The sequence below is a fragment of the Phascolarctos cinereus genome, unplaced genomic scaffold (assembly GCF_003287225.1).
Source record: "Phascolarctos cinereus isolate Bilbo 61053 unplaced genomic scaffold, phaCin_HiC Scaffold_4;HRSCAF=312, whole genome shotgun sequence".
Lineage (NCBI taxonomy): Eukaryota > Metazoa > Chordata > Mammalia > Diprotodontia > Phascolarctidae > Phascolarctos > Phascolarctos cinereus.
Genome location: NW_027555847.1, coordinates 40,256,511 through 40,268,700, shown reverse-complemented (window position 1 = coordinate 40,268,700; position 12,190 = coordinate 40,256,511). Strand labels below are relative to the sequence as shown.

At 39.6% G+C, this 12,190-nt stretch overlaps 1 protein-coding gene across 2 annotated transcripts; it reads right to left on the bottom strand.

Annotated features, from left to right (window-relative positions):
* Nucleotides 1-471: 471 nt before the first annotated feature.
* On the bottom strand, nt 472-6,432 carry LOC144456748 (uncharacterized). 2 transcript variants are annotated; one of them, XM_078152154.1, is made up of 3 exons: nt 5,979-6,432; nt 3,558-3,587; nt 472-2,927 (listed from the first exon to the last, which is right to left on the bottom strand). In XM_078152154.1, the coding sequence occupies exon 3, from the start codon at nt 2,802-2,804 to the stop codon at nt 1,872-1,874; it is 933 nt and encodes a 310-aa protein (XP_078008280.1). In that variant the 5' UTR covers nt 2,805-2,927; nt 3,558-3,587; nt 5,979-6,432; the 3' UTR covers nt 472-1,871. The 2 variants fall into 2 exon arrangements, with proteins under 2 accessions (XP_078008280.1, XP_078008281.1); XM_078152155.1 differs by lacking the exons at nt 3,558-3,587; nt 5,979-6,432 and adding an exon at nt 3,416-3,530.
* Nucleotides 6,433-12,190: the final 5,758 nt, after the last annotated feature.

Sequence of the window (12,190 nt, the reverse complement as noted above, 5' to 3'; positions counted from 1 at the left end):
ATTTTACTTTCAGAAGTAACAGTTCAGTCCTAGACATTTTAGTGCTAAGAAATCTAGCAAAAGTCACCTGCCTGACCAGGAAAGATGCAGGTGTCCTTTGGCCTCTGAGATCTCTTCCAGCCCCAAGGCTATGATCATATGTTCTCACAATCTACAAAAGAACATGAATGCGGGCAGATAGGTGTTACAGTGGATAGAAGTCAGGAGGACCCGAGTTCAAATCCGACCTCAGACATATAACACTTACTGTCTGTGTGACCCTGGGCAAGTCACTTAACCCCAATTGCCTCACCCAAAAAAAAAAAAAAGAACATGAAGTTGTATTTTTTCATTGGTGATAACAGCTTGGCACTACCATATGAAATCAGATCTGTGGCTGTACATATGATGTTGTATTTAGTGTTGTATTAATAGGATTTAGTGAGGTTCGGATTCGCTCCTATAAATGACACTCTCCAATGCACCAGAAAATAATAGGAAATAGATAATTTATTTAGAAGAAGTAAAGCACAGATAGTTTGAATTTGCATAGAAAGCATAAATAATAAGAACAATTTTAAATAATAAGAACAATCAATAATATAGCACCGATCAAGAGAGTCGGTAATGGAAGAGAATACATCACCAATTCAAGGGAACCTCCAAAGTCAATCAACGGCTGGGAGCCCCGTTGCAGCCTGTACAAACTTGAATTGTGTAAAGATTTTCCCGGGCGAAGCGTCCTTCCCGCGGGTGAGGCTCAGCGGGCTTACAGGACGCAGTGTTTTTATATTGTTCTAAACAAAGAAGGCTTGGGGCCAAGAACCCCTTTTTGATGCTTGCGCTATTCATGGTTTGTCCAATACACATCTGACCTTAGCCACGCTCCCATCCGCCTGAGGCTTGGTATTTTGTTTTTTAATAACATCACGTCTCACAAGGAGAGGAGCCGACCCTCCATGTCAACGTGACCTAGGAATGGCTAGTTCCTGGAATGCTAGGCCAAGAACACTCAGGAGATATGGAACGGTCATGACCGAGATTTGAACTGAACCTATTTATTTGAGTGATCTTATTAATTTAAAGGGGAATTTCCAATTTCCATTTCACTTGGCCTTAAGATCATGAGAATAATAGGTGAGGGGCAAAGGTGTGACATGAGTGTATATAGTGCGTATTTTGGTATACATAACAATTGCATATACAAAGACATAAAAAGAACAAAGCAAGTAGTAGTATGGGGGTAGCTAAGGAATTAAAATACATAGTAGCAGTAGGAGATTTAAAAAGAAAATCATACCAATGATGATTAGTATCTGAGATCACTAAATGAGAAGCTTCGACTAGTCTTCCTGCAGCTATAAGAGTCTGTATTCGATGTTCATTTAACGCGCGTTGGTTGGACTCTAATAACTTTTTGATTTCAGTCGACTGATTCAAGATGTTCATAAGGGGATATAGAGATAGAGACACATGAGGTAGAGGCAAAGATTGGGGTACCCAAGCAAAATTTTTAACTAGGTTAGTGTCTGGTGGAAAGTAAAAATCATTTCCTTGCCAGCGTAGGAAAGATACATTGGATAAGCAACCAGAAAATGGAACAGTAGTAATATCTACAGATAGAAGGTCAGAGTGATTATTAGAGGCTATACAAACATATTGAGTAGATACTTCATATATCATAGAAAAGTTACTCACTGGGTATAAAGTTAGATCACACAAATTGGATGAATGTGAGAGAAGGCAGGGTTCCATCTGCCGAGTCATCATCCCACAAACAATCCCTCCATTAGTTACAACACAATCAGACAGAGTATGAGTTACATTATACCAATCTATATAGTTTCCATAGATATAAGGTAAAGCAAAGTATTTATGTAAGACAAAAGGTATTACATGAAATTGACACATAACAGTCCAAGTTTAACTTGGTAGAGTATAATAGTTCCAGCGCACCAAAGTGGAGTGCATCTAGCATTCTCAGGTTTTTGCTTTTTCCATACATCTGACAAGTCAAGTATATCGTTCCATATGTGAGAGTTACCTTCCTGTAGTAATCTTTGGGCATTTTCCTTCTGTATGAGGGTATATAAGTTTTGCAAGGAACATTTAGTCCAATTAAATAAAACACCAATGTTTTTCATAAGGTGTAAATTAACGAGGATGCTATTATTAAAGACTTGTAAAAATTGGCCTTGATATTGTAATGTATTTTGGTGTGGCAGGATCGTTGTGGGTAACCATTGGGCATTCACAGTCAAAGCTTGAGAAACATCTTGTCCAGCACTGCGCAGTCTGCTAGCCAAGGTCTCAAGGTCTATAGAATTAACTATACCCAAACCAGTTCCTGCACCACCAAGTAATGTATCATACCAAGCTCTTTTTTTCCTGACACAACTTTCTAAAGAGGGAAAAGTTACATTATAATGAAACACTATTTTGTGTTGCAAGATAGAGGTGTTAGTACATGAGCGGGGGACACGAATTATTCCGGGGGGGTTTGGTGTCACAGGTACAACCCATACTAATTGGTTTAGATATTCTTCATACAGCCCATTGGAGGTGTTACGACAATAAAAATATTTTCTGTCGTCCGCTTGTGATAGTGAGACAGTGTAGGTGGAGTTTACTTGTGTCCAATTATATGTTACAGATCTTAACCTTTTAGGAAAATATGGACTAGGTGGCCAACTTGTAAGGGTACAGGATATATTGGTACCGTTTGCTGCAGTTACAGTTAGATTAAAACTAGTTAAATTGATTCTCATTAGGGGAAATAAAGGGGCGTCCCAAACTTCTACGTTGAATGGGTATGACCAATTCATGATGTGGGTGTTGTTTTCACCAGCGTAGATGGAATCAGTACGCGGTCCTTGCTGAGGATTCCCCACTGGAATACCTGGAGTTCATGCCATAGTTAGCGTATAGCAGGCAAACACTGTAAAACACTTAATATCGTAAAAACATTTGGGTTAGTGGGACATGATACCATTTATCATCACCAGGGTATACTACTATGGCAGTATTAGTGTTTCCTTGTGCTATGAGCTCAGCTGGCCTTGGTCTATCAGATTGATGCTTCTTTATCCAAACTTTAGTACCATTATCACTCTGTATTTGTAGGGGGGTCCCATAATAAAGAGAAATAATATCTAGGGTTTTACAAGTGTTTTTCTGGGTAGCCCGTTTATAGGGGCAGGCAACTAATACCCAGAGTAGGTGTCCACACAAGTGCAGGCATATTGACACCCCTGACTAACAGGTAATGGTCCAATATAGTCTATTTGCCAAATTTGAGCAGGTAAAGACCCTCTAGCCAATTCTCCAGTGATTTTCTTCGGCACAGGCCGATGAGCAAATAATTGACATTGTATGCATTTTGTACTATTTGCTTAAATAGATCCAGAGGTATGTTATCCCTCTGTCTAATGCCCACCTGTAAGATGCAAGAGCGCCAAGATGTCCTGCGGTGATATGGACCCATTTTCCTAATTGTGTTTCATTTTCCTCTCTGGGGGTGACCTTTAAAGCTTTTCCTTGAAGTTTGGATAATTCATCAGCACGGGCATTATACTCACGTTCCACAGAATCTTGATTCACATGGGCATCTACATGAAATACAGATACATTAGTACATTGACACCATTCCCATATTTGTTCCCATAATTCTTTTCCCCACACATCTTTGTCTCTAATTTTCCATTCGTGTTTCTTCCAAATTGGCATCCAAACTGCTAGGCCATTGGCTACGGCCCAGGAATCAGTATATATATATGACATTGGCCACCTTGTTCCTTTTGAATTACTTGATAGACAGCCACTAATTCGGCCCATTGGCTACTCTGGCCTTCACCAGAGCTTTCCAAAATAGTATTGCATGAAGGGTTATAGGCTACAGCTTTCCAACATCGCTTAGATCCTATATATTTAGCCGAGCCATCAGTAAACCAAGCATGCTTCTTCTGCTCGGGGGTTAGAGAATCATATCCATTATTCCAAGAAACAGGTGATTGATCATAAGACTTTGGTGGTATATCAATATCATTTGAATGTTTTGGTAATTCTAATACCTTTTCATGCAAGGTGGAAATACCCGATCTGCCTGTCTTGACTCTATTTTGCAAATACCATTTCCATTTAATAATTGATGATTCTTGGGCATGTCCTATTTTATGTGAGGCGGGGGTCCCCATAATCCAACTCATAATGGGTATGGCTGGCCTCAATACAACTTCATGGTTTAAAGTTAAATGTTCTGTCTCTACCAGGGCCCAATATGCAGCCAATAATTGTTGTTCAAAAGGAGTATAATTTTGGCCAGCAGGTGGCAGTTTCCGCGACCAAAATCCTAAAGGAACATTCCTGCCCTGTTGTTTTTGCCATAAACTCCAATCAGCATATCCATGCAAAACTGTAACTTGCAATTCCATCGGCCCTGGCTGTACAGGCCAAAGATCCAGGGCAGTTTGAATAGCTATTTTGGCTTCCTCAAAGGCTTTCGATTCTGTTTCCCCCCATTCAAATGCATACTTTTTCCGGGTAACTTTATACAATGGCTTCAAAATCTGACCTAAATGAGGAATGTGATTCTCCAGAAACCAAACAACCCAACGAACTTTTGAGCTTCTCTTTTGTCCCTAGGAGGTGAAAAATCTAATATTTTTTGCTTGGCCTTGGGGAGGATTTCTCTATGACCCTTATTCCAAATTATTCCTAAAAACTTCACACTTTGAGCTGGACCTTGAATTTTATCAGGATTAATCTCCCATCCCTTCTCCTTCATATGTTCTATTAGTTGAGTTAATCTTTTCTCTACCACCTCTTTATTCTCTGCCTGTATTAAAATATAGAGGTCAAACTCAAAAATTTTAGACAATCCTTGGGGTCTAGCCACACTCCTCCAGCTCCCCCATCACTTAATCTTACAAGCCAGGAGATTGCAGGCTCTCCTGATCGCTGTGAAAACCTACTAAGCAAATCAGTAATTTCTCTTTGGGAGTAATCTTCCGTGATTTCAGTCACCCGGGGTGGGTTAGCTCCCTCCTTTTCGGCTTTTCTCCTATCTATCGGCCGAGCTTCCCCGTCTACAACATCCGGAACATCTTCCTCTATTACTTCCCCCCACCTATCATCATCTTCATCCCAAATATCACCTTCCCAAGTATCAGGGTCCCAATTCATATTTGCTACAGCTATTACAGCATGCACTTTCCTTTTACTCACCCTTCAAATTTTCTACACACACTCCTCTCTCCTACATGCTTAAACTTCCTTGCCTTTCTTTCTAATGATTTAAAATCCCCTTAAAACCTGTACATATCTCATTCCTTTCTAATTCTGACCTAACACTTCAACAATCCTTCCCAACTTGCCCTCTACCAACCATATAACCTAAGTAATAAAGTATTCTTCTCTCTTTCCCTCTCCCATCCACGCACTGCTTTGAAGCTGCTGTTACCTGGGGAGGGAGAGGGGGAGAATGAAGGCAACTTTTCAGAGTCCTGCTGCAGCCTTTGGCTGTCTGGCTGCAAACAACCCAAAAGGGAGGGAAATGATGTACTGGTCGTATCCCCCCATTATCCCTGCTGGCAACCGGCCCATCCGTCGCACCCCAAACGAGAACCCCCAACACCCCCAATCCTCACTAGGTCCTGTACACTGTGACCAGGTTTTTGCGAGCGAGGAAAACGGAGGGTCCTCCCAACCGGGGACCTCTACCGGAGCCCGGGGCTCAACATTTCTCTTAAAGAAAGGCATTTATACAGCGAATCCTGTTCGTGACGCCAATTTTGTATTAATAGGATTTAGTGAGGTTCGGATTCGCTCCTATAAATGACACTCTCCAATGCACCAGAAAATAATAGGAAATAGATAATTTATTTAGAAGAAGCAAAGCACAGATAGTTTGAATTTGCATAGAAAGCATAAGCATAAATAATAAGAACAATCAATAATATAGCACCGATCAAGAGAGTCGGTAATGGAAGAGAATACATCACCAATTCAAGGGAACCTCCAAAGTCAATCAACGGCTGGGAGCCCCGTTGCAGCCTGTACAAACTTGAATTGTGTAAAGATTTTCCCGGGCGAAGCGTCCTTCCCGCGGGTGAGGCTCAGCGGGCTTACAGGACGCAGTGTTTTTATATTGTTCTAAACAAAGAAGGCTTGGGGCCAAGAACCCCTTTTTGATGCTTGCGCTATTCATGGTTTGTCCAATACACATCTGACCTTAGCCACGCTCCCATCCGCCTGAGGCTTGGTATTTTGTTTTTTAATAACATCACGTCTCACAAGGAGAGGAGCCGACCCTCCATGTCAACGTGACCTAGGAATGGCTAGTTCCTGGAATGCTAGGCCAAGAACACTCAGGAGATATGGAACGGTCATGACCGAGATTTGAACTGAACCTATTTATTTGAGTGATCTTATTAATTTAAAGGGGAATTTCCAATTTCCATTTCAAGTGTTTACTGACGGAGTGAAGGAGAACGTGGGTATGAGTAAAGGACAACATAAACTGGAGCTAGTTTTTGAGCAGTTGTTAAGGGGTCACAATTATTCAGGACTGAGTGTCAGGGCCGAAGGGCATCTGAGTACAGCTCCATTGCAAACATCCTGTACTCTGAATGAGTCGGTCTTGGATTGTAGGCACGTAGGGAACTGAGATCTAGGCTGAGGCAGAGCCAGGTCTCTTGTCTATCTCTTGGATGGCCTGAGAAATTACAGGTCTTGATTCTTACTTCTTAAAAAACACAGAGCAATATCCACATTCTGGAACCTGAGCTAACCAAGTCCCGACAGACGGAGATACCCAATAGCTAGCTCTGAGCTCCCAGCAGAGGCGCCTGGGAAAAAGTCAACGTGCCTAGATTCTGAGTGTGAGAATGAATAGGGGAAAGTGAAACGTCTGTAAGAGTATTTGAGTGAGTCCACGCCCCTGCACCTATCTCCTCAAAAACATGTCATCTAATTCTTACTGCTGTTATCATTTGCTCTTTTTCAGTCCTTTCTAACTCTGTAATACCCCATTTGGGGTTTTATTGGCAAAGGTCCTAGAGTGGTTTACCATTTCCTTTTCCAATTCATTTTACAGTTGAGGAAACCGAGACAAACAGGGTGAAGTGACATTTCCCAGGTCATACAACTAGTAACTATCTGAAGTCAAATTTGAACTCAAGAAGTCATCTTTCTGACTCCAGTCTGTACACTCTATCCACTCTACCAACTGCCTGCCCATCACCTAATTAGAAAGGCAGTATTCCATAATGAAAAGAGCGCTGAATTTAAAAATCAGGAAGATGAGTTCAAATCACTGTGTGACCCTGGGCAAGTAACTGAATGCCTCTCTAAGCCTTTGTTCTGCCCTCAGCACGATGAGAGGGCTGCTCTCTAAGGTCCCTTCCAGCTTTGCCTCTATGATCCTATACTAACTAAAATAGCAACATTTAACTATGCAGTGCCACCTCTGGGCGACTCTCCAACTTACACTTGCGGGTTTATAGAAAGCTACCAGTGTGAGAAAAATTGAATAAAATAGTGGTGTGATGATCCAAATTGAAATTTTGCAAATTTAACCAGTGAGATGTTTGTTATATGATGTGGAGGGCTTCACAAACATAAACGCCTCAATCACAGTAGTGCAAGATATGTCAGTAATACCTTGCTTTACGATATAAGCCTGTCATCTAATATCATAAAATAAATTAACAATTACAGACTACTTCAAAGTTTCATTCTCAAAACACTCTTTGCTCATAGAATACTTTCCTTTAATCCTTATATATTTTTGTTGCTATTGCCTCCTATTATTTTATACCATGAAGATTAATGGTGAAAAGGTATCAGAATGTCTCCAGAAGGGAGAAAATACATTTCTAGTTTACTGCATCAATGTGCACAATAAAATGATGAAAAGAAAAGAGACAAGCTCCCCATCTTTCTTTTACCTTCTTCCTGAAAATTTTATTCTAAACTATAGCTAAGTGGTGAAAGAGAAAAAAAGATTGCTGTTGTCACATATGTCCAAGCGTAAAAAGTTTACCACCATAATAATGACAGCTTGTCCTGTGCTCTGGAAGCCTCCATAAGGGAGACGAAAACATGAGGGCTAAAGGAAAGCTTGCATGCCGATTGAGTTTGGGATGCTGAAAGTCGAGCTTGGCTTGGCTAGAATTGCTGCACCTAGTGCTTGCAGGTGAGTTGTGGTGTGACTTGGAATGTATTAAACAAACCAGCCTGAGAAGGATTGACTTTTCTAGGGAAGAGGTGAAGATGCATCATCAGGGAGGTGTCATTGCTTTTGATCCTGACAGACAGAAACATCCCCTTCTGATAAGAATAATGAAAAACAGATGGCTTGAAAACAAAACTTAAGGATCCACTATTGCTTTATGGGGCCAAAAAAAAAAAAAGATTTTCACCTGCTTGGAAAGTTAAATTCCTTTTGCATTTTGTCTCCGTTTTGCTGATTTTTTAAAACCAAATTTAACTGCAAAATATCTTCAAGACTTTGATGATCAAAAGATATGATATTACTGTGTTCACCTTGACCTATATGATTTATAAACCACATAAATCATAGTAAATATTTATTTTCAATGTATCCCAATACTCATGCTCCCTTTTAAATCTCTTATTGAATACTCCATTCTTCCCCCACTATATTCTATGATGTATTTTTTGAGATTAATCTGCATTATTAACATTTTCTGTGTCACTTTCTCCAGTCTAGACAATCAACAAAATAATAAATTGAGACCCGATTTGCAGCATCTACCCAATTCCAAGGTGTAAATGCTCACAGTGAAAATGTATTGATTAGTCCTCATGATACCATTTGAGCTGGCTCCAGCATACCACTAGAATGGCTATGAAGAGTGAAGAGAATTGGGGCAGAGGTGAGAGATGCTGGGGAATTAGAAACAATAGGATGTGGTGACAAACTACATATGTAAGACAAGGGAAAGTGAGCAAACATTACAGCAAGGCTGGGAACCTTGGGGACTAGAAGAATGTAAGTGCCCACCCCAGAAACAGTGATATTTGAGAAAGAGGCACATTTAAGGGGAAATACGATGTTATAACAACCCATTCTTGTCTGCTCATCATGTGTTACTCTTTCACATCCAAAGAGAAAAAGTATGTGTTTATGTGTGTGGAGGACTGAAAGAAGAGAAAGAGGACTATTTTCCATTCATGATTTGAGAATGCAAAGCTCTCCACTGGGCAGTGTCTACTACAGCACAGACTGATGCGGTAGGGGTAGGATGTGGTGATATATGCCCTTGGGGAAGCCGTGGGGAATTCCATTTGTCAAAGCTATGGAAACTGTTGGTGCTGGCAAAGGTTATTACTATTTTGAGGGTTTCACATCCTGCATTGCCCTGAAGATCATCAGTGAAAGGGGACAGGGTGAAGTAGTACTTATAGGGGGTGGTATAGTTTTATTGAAGACAAGGCTATAGGAGAAGGGTGGGACATATGGGTGTTACCATTGGTTGCTCACACATTCCTTGGAGTCAATTTCCCTGTGTTTATTCCATGGCTCACACCTTTAAAACCACTGATCTAGCCACACACGCCTCACCATTTGTGCACTTGATTTGTGCAATTGACTAAAAACAAAAACAGTTCAGGTGTTGAGCTTTATATTTATATCTCTTATTATATCTTGATAGCTGTCCCTATTCCATGATTTGGCTCATCATTTTAGTGAATTGTTATTTTTTGGATCTTATATTGAACTCTAACCTTAGGAAGGAGCCATTTGCTTTCTACCCTGTTTTATACCTCCTTCTCCTTATAAACAGACCTGGGGCTATGGATGCCAGTTACCATTGAAAGAATACCAAATATCTATAGATTAACCCTGCATTTAACTGGGACAGGGATAAAAAACTTAGTAGTCCCTCAGAACTGAATCATTGGAACATACCAATTATCGTTGAATCATTAAAAAAAAAAAAGATAAAGAGTAAATTGAAAAATAAAAATAAGGTATTATAACTTTCCTTTTACTGGCACTTGTTGCCAGTTTCTGAAAGACATAGACATAGCTCACACTTTTTTGCCTGCTGTACATTACATTATACAGTGTCTCACACATAGTAGGTCCTCAATAAACGCAATGATAAATTTGTCATTAAGGCATATAATTGTTGTTAAATGGCATATGAGAGGAAGAAGAAAAATTTTTATGCAAATACCTAGTATGCTGTATCGTTCTCTTCATACTCTGGGTCACTGATCAGCAAATATTTTAGCAGCATGAATCTAATATATTTGCACTCGAAACTATTCGTATGTTTCAAGTAGCTCTATATACATTTTGAAAAAGAAAATTCAAGGGGCAGCTAGGTGGTGCAGTGGATAGAGCACCGGCTCTTAAGTCAGGAGGACCTGAGTTCAAATCCGGCCTCAGACCAAACACTTGACATGTACTAGCTGTGTGACCCTGGGCAAGTCACTTAACCCCAATTGCCTAAAAAAATTTAAAAAAGAAAAGAAAAAAGAAAGAAAGAAAATTCATATGCCTCTCTAAGCCTCAGTTTGCTCATCTGTAATTGAGGAAGTAGACTAGATAACTCTTAGGTAATTTGGGCCTCTGATACCCTGTGATTCTATACTAGTCATAAGAATGGTGTTTTGAGATTTGAAAAGACTTTTACATAATTTTTTTTTTCCTAACTGTGATTGTTTTGCAGATCTGAGATAAGAAACAACTCCTAAATTCAATGAATGCTTACACCTTTACTGAGCTGCGAAGTTATTGATACCACTCATATCCCCAGAGTAACTTTGATGATCTGATTGTCTGGAACTAGTTTTCACAGAATGACTTTACCAGAATCCAATAACTATGACTATAAATATAGTTGTATAATATGAATATTACTTTACACAAACAACAATGATAACAGACAATTTCGATCAACAGCAGGGAAGTACTTTTCCAGGACAATTTCCTCCAGTTACTTGTTAAGTCATTTCAGATTATGATAAAATGTTCTATCCATAATTTTTCTAAGATGATAGAATTATAGTAATATTTTTTTCTTCTTGAAAAAAAAAATATGGTAAAATAGATCCTAATTCTCCGGATAGTCAATGAAATATTCACCCGCACAACATTCAACATCTGCACACTCAAAAAGCACTCACTCAGAATATTAAATAATCACATCCATCCATAAGTTAAGTTATGTTTACTATTAGAATAAGTTTATTGACAATCTGGCTCCAACATCTGCAACACAAAGGAAAACCTAGTTGGTCTTTCTTTAAGAGATATCAAAGAATTAAACAAAAATTAGCATATTTAAAAACTTTGGGACATTCAAGTCACTATTTTTCAGTTAAGATAAAAATATATAAATATAATTAGCTAGCAGCTTGTTTCTTCAAAGATAAATAGAATTCAGATGGGTATAAGCATTTAATTATGTATGTGTATAATAGAGAAAAAAATTGAATAAGAAATGCACAAATATGCTAATATGTTATCTATGAGGTTCTGGATGGTATAGCCTATAAAGAATAGGCCTTGGATTCAGGAAGGCTTAGTTTCAAGTCCTGTCACTAGCCTGCTATCTCTGTGACCCACCAGCTGGTCACTAAAACTCTCCAGCATCCCGAGCTATTCATGAAGACTTCATGTAGGGGGCAGCTAGGTGGTGCAGTGGATAGAGCAAGGGCCCTGGAGTCAGGAGGACCTGAGTTCAAATCCAGCCTCAGATACTTGACACTTACTAGCTATGTGACCCTAAGCAAGTCATTTAACCCCATTGCCTAGCCCCACTCCCCAAAAAAGAAGACTTCCTGTTGCAGATCAGTTTCATGGTAAAGGTTTTTTACCTGGGGTTCCCCACAACAATGAAATTATAGGATCCTAAGATTAAAGGATCCTAGCAAGAGAGGTAGAATGGAGCCGTGATGGGGGAAGGAATAGTTATCCTTATGAATAATCTAATCCAGTTAACATATGTGCACTGCTACCATTGCTGGTATGAAAAGATGAGAGAAATCCCCTCCCCTCACTTTACTATATGGGCAATGGAAAACAAGAGTTGTCTTGTCCCAGCATAGAGACCATCTTGAACAAGGCCAAAGCTGTTTCTTTTCTCTTTTTATACTCTACAGAGTGGACAACTTTTGCTGCCATAAGCCTTGAGCAAATAATCAGACGCTACTATTTACACAGATCAACTGATTA